Genomic DNA, 14,515 nt, shown 5'->3' on the forward strand with positions numbered 1-14,515 from the left:
TAATTATAAAATTTAACATTAATTTTAATTAATAGTTGACTAACTTTTAATAGAAATAGTTAAACTCTCAACAAAAAACAATTAGTTTTCTGCGGAAAAAATTTGAATAAAAGACAAAAATTTGTTAAAAATTTTTAATTTGTTTTAAACAAAATATATAAATTTTAAAACAAAAAGTTAAATTTTTATGCAAAAGGCTGAATTGTATATGAAAGAAATGCATTTTTAATCAAATACATGCACTTTGTACAAAAGAAATTTATTTTCCACCACGTCTAATTTTGTATACAAAAATTAATGTTTAATCATAGTTAAATTTTCGACAAAAAAGATTATTTTTTTGTAGTTAAAGGAAATGAATTTTTAAGCAAAAACAAAACGAAAATTCTACAAAATAGTTAAATTTTCAGAAAAGAAATTTTGTCAACTAAATTGATAAATCATCAACCAAAAAAAAAACTAAATTTTTAACAAAGCAGTTCCACTTTCAACCAGAAAAATAAAAAAAATAGTTAAATATCTTTGAAATTGCTTCCAATTATTGAAATTAATTGAAAATTCCTTGAAATGTTTTAAAACTATAATACTTAAAATCCTTTAAAATCTATTGAAATTTTGCAAAGCTCATGAAAATTTCTTGCAATTTTAAAAATACCCTAGAATATTTTAAATCCTTTAAAATCTCATACTAAATTATTGAAATCAATTGAAAATTCCTTGGAATCTAGTAAAATATCCTGAGATGTATTAAGTCATTTAAAATCTCATATTAAATTACTGTAATCAATTCAAAATTCTTCGGAACCTTTTAAAATACTTTCAAATATTTCGAAACCTTGAAAATCTTTTGAAAAATCTTGACATCTTTTGAAGATTTTTAAGGTAATTTGGAGTTTTTTAAACAACCCTGCTATAATTATTAAAATTCTTTGAAATTCCTTTAATTTATAAAAATGAATAAAAAATTCAGTGAAATCTTTTTTAACATCCTCAAATATTTAAAATCCTTTGAAATATTTTTAAATCTCTTGAAAATTTCTTGAAAATTCAAAAATACCCTAAAATATTTCAAATCATTTACAATCTCATACTACATTATTGAAATAAATTTAAAATTCCTTTCAATCTATTAAAATATCCTAAAATATATTAAATCTTTCAAAATCTCAGATAAGATCACCGTAATGAATTGAAAATTCCTTGGAAAATTGTTAAATACTCTCAAATATTACAATACCTTCAAAATATTTTGAGATACCTTGACCTTTTTTTAAAGTTTTTAAACTACTTCTTTCAAATTCTGTGAAATTCCTTAAAATTAGAAAAATAGGATGAAAATTCCTTGACATCTGTTAAAACATCCTCAAATATTTATAATCCTTAAAAATCCGTTGAAATCTCTTGAAATTGTTTAAATCTCTTGAAAATTCCTTGAAATTTGGAAAAATTCCTGAAATATTTCAAATCCTTCAAAATATCATATTAAATTACTGTTGATGATTTATCAATTTAGTTGACAAAATTTCTTTTCTGAAAATGTAACTATTTTGTAGAATTTTTGTTTTTTTTTTTTGCTTAAAAATTCATTTCCTTTAACTACAAAAAAGAATAATCTTTTTTGTCGAAAATTTAACTATGATTAAACATTAATTTTTGTATAGAAAATTAGACGTGGTGGAAAATAAAGTTCTTTTGTGCAAAGTTCATGTATTTTATTAAAAATGCCTTTTTTCATATACAATTCAGGCTTTTGCATAAAAATTTAACTTTTTGTTTTAAAATTTATATATTTTGTTTAAAACAAATTAACATTTTTTAAAAAATTGTTGTCTTTTATTCAAATTTTTTTCTGCAGAAAACTAATTGTTTTTTGTTGAAAGTTTAACTATTTCTATTAAAAGTTAGTCAACTATTAATTAAAATTAATGTTATATTTTATAATTATAATATTGACATTAATAATATATATAATAGTAATAATACTCGTACTATATACACCTGAAAAACATAACCTCAAAAACGACTCATGCATGAAATAAAGAATCATGCGAAACATTAAATTCGCCAACTTCTTCCATTTCTTCCAAATGGGGATCGAGATATAAATAGAAGACCACCGAAGTCTTCCGAAGCTTTCAGATCGGCAATCATCGTATAGCAGAAGACCGAAGTCGAATCGTGCATTTTCGGCTTACACACGAACTCACAGTGGTAATCATGCATCTTCTGTTTTGCAGCTCCCAAACGGTAGGTATGGTGGGGGTAAATTTCATCCACGATCTGGCAGCTCTGGCTTGTCGTTCGATTTCTAAATTGGCTGTGTTATATGTATATGGGGACCTTCGTACTCGATGAGGTGCATTTATCAGCTTTTAGGATATCTGCACTCTTTGACTAATAGTAAAAAACTTTTAAATAAAGACAGTTCGGTTATACCTTCATGCTAAACTCTTCTATCTAAATTTAGCAATCAAACTCTTCAAACACGTTTTGTTTTTGCACCTAATGCCTAAGTAAACTTTGTAACTGGGTGGGCTATTGTCAAAAACAGATATTTATCATGTAGACAGCACCTTTGTGAGGTCCCAAAAGTGACATGGCTTTGATAATGTCTAATCGATCAGCGTAGTCAGTGGCGTAAACGTCTAAACTCGTGCGCGTTGTAAATAATTATGCCGGAAGGCACCGAACAAATATTGTACAAAAAATGAGGCCAGTCGAGTTCGTATGGTCGTGTTGGGTCTATGAGCCACACGGTAAGTCATTTGAATACAGCCACTTCAAGCCAATGCTCACTGTTTTCTTCGACCGGGAAGGTGATTTACTCCACGAATACGCTACAAAAGGTCAGACCGTAAACAGAGAGTATTACCAAGAGGTTCTGAAGCGATCACGTGACGCAGTCAGAAGAAAACCGCCTGATTTGTGGAAAAGTAGCAACTAGGTGCTTCACCACGGTAACGCACCAGCTCATTTTTCGTGGCTTATTCATCAATTTTTGGTGAAAGATTACGCAAATTCGGCAGCTCCCATACAATCCTGACCTAGCTTTCTGTGAATTCTGGCTATTTCTTGAACTGAAGTATCCTCTGAACGGAAAAATATTTCGAAACACGAGAAAATAAAACAGATTGCGACGAAGCAGCTGCTAGTTATTCCGAAAGATGGCCTTGAGGAGTGCTCCCGAATGTGGGAAGATCACTGGAAGAAAGTTGTGGCTGCAAAAGACGTGTACTTTGAAGTGGATATCATCGCCATTGACCAGAATTAACTGTTTATCCTGCTACACCACAAGGTCGGATACTTTACGGAGAGACCTCGTAGAGTGCTAACCCCGGGCAGGAGAGTTTAACATGGAGATATCGAATTATAGAGATTTAATTCACCTCCTTTATTTGCTTATTCTTCTTTAATTTAGGTTTCTTCACTGTCTGTATTTTTAAAAAGTACCCTAATTGCCTATTATTGTATGACATAGGGACGTAGGACTGTTGACAATTGAAAATGTTAATATTTGTAATTAAACAACTTGAAATTTAACATTATAAAATATTAATTCAATCAAATGGAAAACTTGTAATTGGTGGTTAAAAAATATTTTTAAATAGGGTTGTTTCCAAAGTCAGATATCATTTTTCCCATAAATGGATTTTATGGTATATAAAATTCTAATTTTAAAAACGCCCATAAAATATTTTTTACATATTGTTTACTATTTTTAATTTAATGTTGAAATATGAATGTTCTATCACGATGTCGATTGGAGGGCCCCTTTGACGTCAAAGGGGTCGGATTTTCCACCAATCACAACTCATGTGTCATTGATTCTTAAATATCTTTTTCTGTTCCCATGTTTTGTTTTGGTTATGTGTACATCGAAAATAGAATTCGCAAAATATTCCTTAAAAAAGTCTCAAAGAAGGGTTTCGTAAAAGCCAATATCAAATCTACCGAAAATAGATATATTTATGGTATGTATAAAGAATTCATTGAAAAAGTTCTTAAATGGAGTCATGTTTACTGAACAATTCGTAAATACGTATGATTTTAAAATTTGTTAATAATTGTACTACTGACTCTTAATTCAAATATTATAACAGGATAACTTTTCTTGTCACATAAACCTTAATAAACAAAGCTATCAAATCAAAATAGTCACAATTGGCAGCTGACCGTGGCCTAACCTTTATCATGAGTTTCGTTAATTTTCATGGTTTTCATCAAAGACATCATCACATGATAGATAATTATGAGAACCTCTGAACCGCCTTCAGTTTATAATAATTTTTTTTCTGTTAAACGACTCAACAGAAAAAAAATTATAACGTACCTTCGGTTCGGATTAAACTTACGCATTAAAAAATTATTTTATCTAAAATAGTGAAACAACCCTATTGTCCAATATTTTATTGTAAACAGTTTCGAGGATAAATAATTATAAATGAAGTTTTTAAAATAAAATAATTTTAAATGGAGCGTTCAAATATTTTAAAAGCGTCTAGTTAATCAAAGCAGTTGCTTTTTTCATTTTCGTAAGTTTAAAATGTCGCTCACACTCCTGTTTTACAGAATCTAAAAATTGAATTATTTTCAATTGCAGACCCTCACCGTCGTTGAAGCAAACCCAGTTAGCGGTGCCCGGAGTCCCTGGGATTCCTGGAGTAACGGCCGACGAAGTTAGTTCGGCTGATAGATGTAGTAATCGGGAGGATTACGTTTCGACTGGTTCCTTAGCAGGTAGTATAGCCAGTGCCAGCAGCGGATTCGGTAGTCTTCCTAAGAAGAGGCCGGCACTCTTCTCTTCGGGTAATTTTTTATTAAGTTTTAAGCTTATTTTTCTTTAAATAGTTAACAGAAAATAACTTTAAAATCGAAACATCAAAACCGTGAATAGAGTTTTGTAAAATTAATTTAAATTTAACCCGGATCCAATCCGAGTTTCACACTTAGAGTGGCCGCTGGATTGGGAAATCGGGAAATGACAGGGAAATTATTTATTGACTGTGAATTTTAAAAATGTGTAGTAAAAACACGTTTGTATTAATCGGGGAAAGTGTATGTAAACCAAGAAATAACCAGGCATTTTTTGTTTGCAATTAGCTGTCATCCCGAAACTTGAAAAACTGGAGCCGGCTCCTAAACTCAAATCAGGTTACTTTTTACAAGTTTAATTTGATTTAAGTCGAGTTCTAAACTTGATATATTAATAGTCTTTTCCTTAAGTTGGGTCAAATCTCAACTAAGCGTGAAATTCCGAGTGAACTTAAAAACTGAAATCAGCTTGACATGAGATGATGCATTGAGAGTCAATAATCGAAGAATTGATTAGATTAAATTCTTCATTCTTTTCTTCTCTGAGGTAAACCTTTAATTTCCAAATATTTACTGCATTCTATGTTACGCATTTTTAGGTATGTGCAACATATTACAATAAAAGTTCGTAAATACTTCTATTACTGAGATTAAATACCTTTTCACAGAACTTCTAAGCGGGACGGAATTGTACGATCCCATGACGCCGAGCGAGGTGATTCCTTCAGCTCCTCCTGCAGAAACTTTAACGGAGACTCAACCAGAGTCTGGACACTCGAGAAATAGCAGTAATACAAGCCAGCTCAGTAAAGGATCCGGATATGGATCATTAAACTCCCACAGCCAGCACAGTAGGCAAAGTAGTAGTGGTGACAGTGGTCACATTAGGTAAGAACATCGAGAAAAAGTTGACAAAATGATATCCCTAAAATAAGAGTATCTGAAACATAATGAAATTTGGATAAGGAAGCTTATAACGTTCTCTGCCGAGGATAGACACGTCCATCTTCTTATTCTTCGTCATCTTCTTCTTTTTCGATAACAATGGATGGAGTCTCTGCTAACGGGCTTCTTTACATCAACTTTCGTTTTTTGTATTCTAACCGTTGCGTAACAAAACGCAATCTGCAAGTTAAAAGCCATTTTATTTTCACTGAAAGTTCATGAACCTTCTTATTTTCTCGGTCCAGTTAAATTATGCCATAATTTTACCCAGTACTTTCAATTTTTAGCGTTCCTTTTTTCCTCCTGGAGGAAAATAAACACAGCGCTTCTTTTAAGGAAATGAAATGGGGTGTTGCACAAGCCTGAGGCATTTTGATGTAATAGCTTGATGGTTAGGGCAGAGGCAATCGCCTCATAAAAACTCAATTTAAAAAGTGCAATACTTTTTATATACACGCGCACTTTATACGCGCTCTGCAGCGTACTGGAATACTCATTAATTGCACTGGAGGCCGAAAATGGACCCATTTCATAATATCCTTTGTTCTCGAGGTCTTCTTGTTTATTGATTCCTAAACACTCTGAATATTCATCTCCTTTGCCTTAGCCTACAAGGAAACTCTACGCACTTGGAATGATTTTCTCGCTTGCCTATTTTCTTATATTTTTTTCGCAAACTTCTCGCACGCAAGATTAAAGCGCTCTGATCTTTGGACATTTGTTGCGGAAGAATTGCACCTATGAGAATGTGTAAAGTAAACAAGGGATACATAACATTGAATTTCGAGGTACAAATGATTGCAGGCAAAAATAATTGCATAATTGAACATTTTTAAACTCTCAGCATCGTCAATTAAAAATTTAGATATATAAAATTGAATAATTCTAACAACTAAAGATCTGGAAGAATTTGCAATATTTGTTGAAAGTGTTAACAATTTCGAATTTCGAAATAATTTTCACGGTAAAGTAGGTTTCGGGGGAAAAATGTTATTACACGAAACACATTATATAAGAATTGCAATATTATTGTTCGTGATGTCATTTAAAATTGAATAAGAAAATCTTATTTTGTTATGAAAAAATTTTGTAAGTAAAATTTAAAAATTCCTATGTTTAAGTTTTCAAGATTTTAAATTGAAGAATGTGAAATGGATATTCTTAAAGTTTCACGATTTTAATTTAGAGGTGTTCGATATAAAAATCTTTCAATTGTAAGATTTTTTACTCAAAACCTGGAAAAGTAATAGATTTTTCTTTAAAATGTTATAATTTTAAACGTAAAAAATCTGGAATTGATTCGGTAGCATAATTTGTACAATTTCTTAGAACTATTCAAAGATGAATTTTCAAATAAAATTCTATCTATTTGATTTTGACGATTTTATATGGCTATCTAAAAGTCTTGGATTGCAAGTGGCTGCAGACTACTTTCAGCAATGTATGTACACCGATTGCAGAAATTATGTACTCTTCAAAAGTAAGAGTAGAATTGGTACCAGCGAATGCCTTCGCTCACGATGGATCAAGACTAACGTAGAAGTTCATTTGATAATTTTGTTCTCTTTTTTTCTTTGATGTATTTTACTTTTCACGGTTCATTTAGTTATTTTTGTTCTTTTTGCGGCCTACATGTTTAATTTTATTATTTCTGCATGCCTGAATATGTTTGTGTTATCATCTTTATAGGTCACCTTCTTGGCCGATTTGGGCTCCACGCCTTCCGACCCTCTCCCAAACTCAAAGTTACGAAGCCAGCAATGTCGAGTCTCCCAATGATCCCACATCACCCACGTCTTCCTCCTTAGCTCTCGTGGATTCGCCTAATCAGTTTTGGCCCTCTTCGAGTCCTCTCTCTTCAAAGAAGCGGGAGGATCGCAAATTGCAGCGCCAATCGAAAGTAGCGGCTGTTATCGGGACGTCTATTTCGAACACTAAGCTTTCTGATGAGAAAGCTAAAGTCCGAAATGGTCTTGTCGTAATTCATAACGCGACGAATAATAATCACACGGGTGGAATTTTTAAGGTACCAGGTGCCCAGGATGTTCCGCGCCATTCGTTTAGGAAACATGAAAAAAACAATTTGGACTCGCGAGATGAACGAAATAAAAACGGACAAAAAACAGTATCAAAGCCAAAAATTAGCCAAACGAGTTGGCGCGGTTTTTCAAAGACATGTGATTGTATTGAAAAAGGAAATACGAGTCCGGTTTTAAGATTGGCTGATCAGGCTAGAGCTGTTTCCTCTCCTGGTCCTCTTCACAGACCCGATAATCCTAGAGCCTCGACACTCTCCGCGACCACGACTCAGACCCTCAGGTAGGTCTCACCAACCTCTTTAGCACTTTCGTTAAGGTTTCTTCCGTTTTCAAGATTTGACGACTTTACGTTTGCTTCTACCTGAACGTGAGAAATTTGCTTCTTCATTGTAGTTATTATCTGCTTTTTCAAGGGAGGGTGAACGAATTGCTGGAAATTAGTGGCTTGAATGTTAGGAAAATAATAATAATAATAATATAATTCAGATATTATAATTCAGATTGTCGCTAGTTATTAACTTTATTTTTTCATAACATAATCCTCAGAAAGATAATTTATTAGATATTCTTAATTACATTCCAACAAACTATTGTTTAACTATTCATAATTTATTCGACAACAAAAACCGACTTTTTTAATAACTCCGGAAGTATAAGACTGGCTATTTTTTCAAGTCATTAAGTTAACTCTGTAAGGAGATATTACGAACAAAGTGAAAATTTCAATATGTTTGTAAATATTATTATTAATATCTTCCAAAATGCTGAAAAATGTTCCATTTCAATGTTCTCGGGCTGATTTTAAAGATTTTACAAAACTGTAATCAAATACTATAATATATGTGGGCGTCCGCATGTAAAGCCGGTAAAGTTCCTATATTGAATTCATTAGGACTACACTCATATTCAGATTGTAATCGGAAGTAGGTATATTCCATGTTCGAACAAAAAATGTAACATGCGTGCTTATGGCTCTTGCCAAGTTTGAATGCGTTTTTCTCGAAAAACGGTTTTTCGAAGTTCCAGCTTGAAAAAGGCCTACATGATTCTGTATGTAATTCCATACCGGCCATAAGGGCCCGTCATGCGGACGCCCACGTATGTTCGCATATAGCCTTGAACCTTTTTTTATATTTGATGATAGTTCCGGATAACATCCCTCAGTTTTGAAACAAACTTTAACTTTACCAATAGGCTTTGAAAAAAAAGATAATCTCTATTTCTTAAAAATAAACTTTAAACATGTAAACTTACTTTCATATGATAACATGGAAAAATGCATTTAATAATGAGCGATTTTTAACTTTGAGCTTTTGGAATATTACTTATCTCTGCTTTTTCACAGCATTTCATAGGTTTCTCATCGTTCTTTTCCCATACTGCTCAATTTTGTTATCATCTATAACTGATTAATTCCACTCTGAACTAATAAAAGAGCAAATATTTATTTCACTCTTTTTTTAACACAATTTTTTACTCATGTTAAGAGAAATTTAACCTCCAATTGTTTTGGTTGATACACATTTTTCCCATTTGTAAAATTTTGTTATTTTTGCTATTTTTTAGAGTTTCGTAAGAAACTCTTATAATCTCGTGATAACGTATATTTGTATCTTACCTTGGCTAAAAAAACTGTTCAAGCTACGACCCTGAAGTTTTATGTTTGAGCCGTCAAGTGGCAGTAAAGTGGGAAAAGCCTATTTAAATTACAAATTTCAAGCAAACAATTAATGGGGTGGGGTATTGGGAAATTGCTGGGTGAGTAGACCCCTATACTAGAAGCTTTTCTTTCTCTACATGCTCTTGCATGTACAATGGAAATAGAAAATAGCATTCTTGAGTCGAACGTGGAAAACGGCGGCCTTCGTACCTCGTCGAATATCGCGAAAATAGCCTTTTGCAGCACACTGTGGTGTAATATTTTGCATTATCGAATCACCGAGATGAAAATAAATTTACCCTTGAGTAAAGTTACTTTATTCTCCGTAATTGGATGAATGATGGCCGGGGGAATCTCATTTATTCTCGGTGATTGGTTGAAACTGTACGCTAAAGAGGTTTTCAAGCGTGAAACAGTACTGCCATTCTTCGTCGGTCGTATTTGGCAGATGAAAAGTTAGGTTACTTGTTTATTGTTGCTTGTCGGCCCTTTGTCGTTACTCGTTATTCAAACCATCACATTTCCGCATACTAATCAAGAAATGTATTATACGCTCCACGGGTGAAATATGGGAATGCAAACCCGCGTAATTTGGCTGCACTTGATCGCAGGAATCGTGTAGCCAACTTCATGCTTGTTTTCATTTCTACGCCGTAGCACAGATATTAGGTCCTAGATACGGCATGGGTCAGTGGTGGGGACGGCCGATATATAAATCTAACTGCATTTTCGACTATATCGAGGTGCTGCCCTCTTCAACTTTTCACCGTTTCTATGGCAACCGCGTCCTCCTAGCACGTTAGTGGGCGGCAGTGTCTCCAGAACCTGGGATTTTTCGGCCCCCACCACTCTCTCATCTGGGAGCGACCCATTCAAACGTAGCGTGTCGGTGAGTCGGCTCTGCTACATGTTGCGTAGGCCAGCCTCCTATAGAGCAGTGGTCGGCACCATGATCTAAGAATACACGGTCTAGCCATCAGCTCCCTCAATTTCGTCCCCATTTACACTCCACCACTTTTAGCCATCTTGGTTACCATAGCAACCGTTAGCGTCTCGGTCTTCACTCTAAAGATTTGAAATCATGAATTATGGCTACATTCTCAATATTCAAATAAGGTGCAAGAAGCGGACACTGCTGACGCTATCCGTTTGTGAAAGCGCGTCGTCTTAAGATTAACTTTGTAAAAATTGTAATGGTGTTTCTATTGAAAATACCATTGAAATCATTATTTCATATGAATATAAAATCTAAACATGTAACTTTGTGTACCCTCTCAGGGTTCTCTTGTTCTCATTTAGTGCTTATGTATATACGAAATATAAAAACGGATATTATCATAATACAGGATATGATATCGATATTTTGCATTAATTTATTTCTGCTTTCAGCCCGAAAACAATATTATTTTTTCTCCTTAGGTGGATGATACCTCATTTCATTCGCGTTAAAAGGTACAATTCCTCAGGTGCCTTGAGATGTTATGTTATCCATATTTCTAAGTATTTCTTCTATATTACAAGTTAGATGTTATATATTTGTTTATACTTTAGATCACGCATCTCAAAAGTTTCATTATTTTCAAACTAATTTAATTTATTTATAAACTATATAATTTCTTTATCTTTTACTTACAATCTTCGCTCCTTGCATTTACTTCCTTTCAAATATACTCCATTCTCGCGCGCTCATAAAAACTTCATGGAAAAACTTCAAATATTATAACAGGATAACTTTTCTTGTCACATAAACCTTAATAAACAAAGCTCTTGCATGTACAATGGAAATAGAAAATAGCATTCTTGAGTCGAACGTGGAAAACGGCGGCCTTCGTACCTCGTCGAATATCTATTACTGAGATTAAATACCTTTTCACAGAACTTCTAAGCGGGACGGAATTGTACGATCCCATGACGCCGAGCGAGGTGATTCCTTCAGCTCCTCCTGCTTTTTTTGTTAATTTTTTAATTAAAATTAGTTTAAAATGAAATATAAATGATTTTTTATATATAAATAAAATTAGATTTATTAGATTATAAATAAAATTAGATAAATAAAATTTTATATATAAATAAAATGAATCATTTTTAAATGATATATTTAAAAATAAAAAAAATTTAAACTTTTTTAATTAACTAATTTTTTTGTAATTTTTGTTAAAAAATGGGGGAAAAAAGTGAGATTAATAAATTCGTGACTTTGCAATCAGTAACTTGAAAGTAATATATTTGCAATCTCCGTATTTTTCCGATCCCAAAGACATGTAATTTGTCTATAAAGGTTAAAAATTGGAGAAGTATTTAGTATTAAATTGACTGTAAAGCTGATGTTTCTTTATATTAAACTCCTTCAAAATTTTAACTTTTCTAGGCAAGTAATATATCATTGGAATCGGAAAAATTCGTAGATGCTGATAATGCTATTTTCAAGTCGCTAGTTGAAAAATTCAAAATTTTAAAGTTTCCGTACTTTGACATACCTGTGGACAAAAGACCCTTGCTGGACTAATCTCACTCACACTAAGGAATATGGCTAGACCAAAAAGCCGTAGAAAAAATTAAGTCGCGTGGAGCCTGACCATACCTGAAAATTAAGCAAAAAGTTTGCCGACCACTGCTGTAGAGCCGAAAATGCACGAGCACGAGCACGAGCTCGAAGCCCCCCCCCCCCACCTTCCGACTTCACGATTCGTTTTCGGTGGCTAACCTGCTATTTAGAGGAGTTTTTAAGCAAACTGAATTTCGCAGGGTGTCCAGAGAATGAAAGTTCAGGCAATTTTGCTTTGTTCTATAATTTTAAGAAAAAAATAAGGAAATTAATTCTTATCAACCCTTCTTGCGCAATTCTGTTGCACATTTTTTTATTTAAATTTATTTTGAATTAAAAAAATTCCAATACATTTTAAACTATGTTTAAAATGGTCAATAAAGAATCTGAAGATTTTAAGGCAATCTTTTTCATTTTCCCCAATTTCAAAGAAAATCAGGAAAAATTTAAATAGTTTTCAATGATTAGAAAGCTTAGAAGGTCCGACAAGATTAGAAACAGAACTTTTTCAAGATTTCATAAAATTTAAAGGAAGAGTGTAGAAAATTTTAAATCAAAATGTTTCAATTTGGTAAGATTATAATAAATATGTCAAAATGGAGTAAATGCAAGATATATTAAGAAGAATAGAAGAGATTCAAATCGAATTTTAAACTTAAATTGTGTTAGAAACTTAGATTTTTAAAGAATTCAAGCAATTGGTTCCTAGAAATAATTAAAATAATTTTTTATTTCGAAAAGTTCATTTTAGGAGATTATTTTAAAGCTTCTCAAAACATTCAAAAATACGTCAAAAATGTTCAAAGCATCTGACAAATTTTAAAGGCAATTTTTTTTAATTTTGCAAAATAAAAAAAAATCAGGAAAAATTTGAATAATGAAAGCTTAGAAGACCTGATAAGATTATAAAAAAAGAATTATTTTCCTAATTATCGTGTGAAAATTTTCAATGATTTTTTATTTTGAAAAATGTGCTTTAAAAGAAAATTAAACAAGATTTTTAAACACATCAAACAATTTCCTAAAATTTCGAAAAAGAGTGTAAAAGGTTTTAAAATCAACATTTTTTAATTCGATAACTTTACAAATTTTTTTAAATGTAAATAATCGAATAAATTCAATAAATATTGAGTCGAATTGATTAAAAAAGAATTTAAACTTCAGAGGAGTTTTAGAAACGTAGGATAAACTGATTTAAAAAACTGACAAACCTAAAAATTCTTGTAGAAGAAGAAGAAAGATGCGTCTGGAAGTTGTGTACAATTATCAGCCTTTAAAATTAAAATTCGAATGATTTTTTTTTTAAATTACTTCCAGCATATTTCTTCTCAAGCAGAATCCCCGCTTTTAATCGCAAGAGGTTCAATTGCTTCTAATCAGTATAAGTAATTACATGAATGTTGAAAATTCAAAAAGGATAACTTGGAATAAGTTGAATGAGATTTAAACAAAGTTTATTTTAATTACACATAAAATTTGTTGAATTATTTCTAAAACTTTGAAAACATTAAAAATTGTAGTATTTAAATACACTTAACATTTGAGATTTATTTATATTAAATTTTGATAAGATATAATAGATATGTATATAAAATGAAAAAATAAGAATAAAACTCGATAAACGAAGGACTTTCAGATAATGAAAGATAATGAAAGAAACTCCTTGGGAAAAATGTAAATAATTTTTTGGAATGAATTATGACAGAAAATTGAAAAAAGATTACAAAACATTTTTTATTATTTCCTAAAATGTTTAAAAAATACGTAAAATATTTTGAAGCAAAATGTTGTAATTTTTCCATATTACTTAACTTTAGAAAAATTAAGGAACATAATTCTTTCAAATTTGAGTAAGTTTAAGAGATATTCAAAAATCTTGGAACGATTCGAAAATAATTAAAGCTTGTAAAGATTTTTAAAGGAATAATTAACATAATTTTTTATTTCAAACAATTAATTTGAAAACATTATTTTTAAACATTTCAAAACATTGCAAAAGATTTCAAATATTCTCAAAGCATCTGAAAATCTTTGAAGGTATTTTTTTTAAATTTTGCAGAGTTAACAAAAATCAGGAAAAATTTGAATAATTTTTAAAGATAAGGTTATAAGATAACTCGGGATTTCAAAACCTGAATAAATTTGAGGAGTAGCTAGATCGTCATTCGTGAGAGCTCGAGTTCCTGCTCGTTCATTTTTGGCTTTACACGAGGCTGGTCTTCGCAGCATTTAACTCGGAAGAGCTCGGGTTCTTCCTCGTGCATTTTCGGCTTTACACGAGGCTGGGTTTCGCAGCATTTAACAGAGCCGACTCACCGACACGCTATGTTCGAATGTGTCGCTCCCAGATGGGAGAGTGGTGGGGGCCGAAAAATCCCACGTTCTGGAGACACTGGTGGGCGCAGTGATCTAAGATCTGAAACGAGACGTGGTCCAATACTATGACACGTCTATGTCCGTGTGAATATGGTAGGAGACGATATAAATGCCTGGGTTGCGCGCGCAACCCATTTC

At 32.1% G+C, this 14,515-nt stretch overlaps 1 protein-coding gene across 1 annotated transcript in view; it reads left to right on the forward strand.

The window, feature by feature from the left end:
* The window catches only part of LOC117180469 (protein FAM102B), a 133,181-nt gene that overhangs the window by 78,105 nt on the left and 40,561 nt on the right, over positions 1–14,515 (forward strand). The window contains exons 2-4 of the mRNA XM_033372968.1: positions 4,601–4,806; positions 5,481–5,700; positions 7,447–8,076. Of these exons, the coding sequence (XP_033228859.1) occupies positions 4,601–4,806; positions 5,481–5,700; positions 7,447–8,076 (1,056 nt within the window). The remainder of the gene's footprint in view (positions 1–4,600; positions 4,807–5,480; positions 5,701–7,446; positions 8,077–14,515) is intronic.

The sequence above is a fragment of the Belonocnema kinseyi genome, chromosome 9, assembly GCF_010883055.1.
Source record: "Belonocnema kinseyi isolate 2016_QV_RU_SX_M_011 chromosome 9, B_treatae_v1, whole genome shotgun sequence".
Lineage (NCBI taxonomy): Eukaryota > Metazoa > Arthropoda > Insecta > Hymenoptera > Cynipidae > Belonocnema > Belonocnema kinseyi.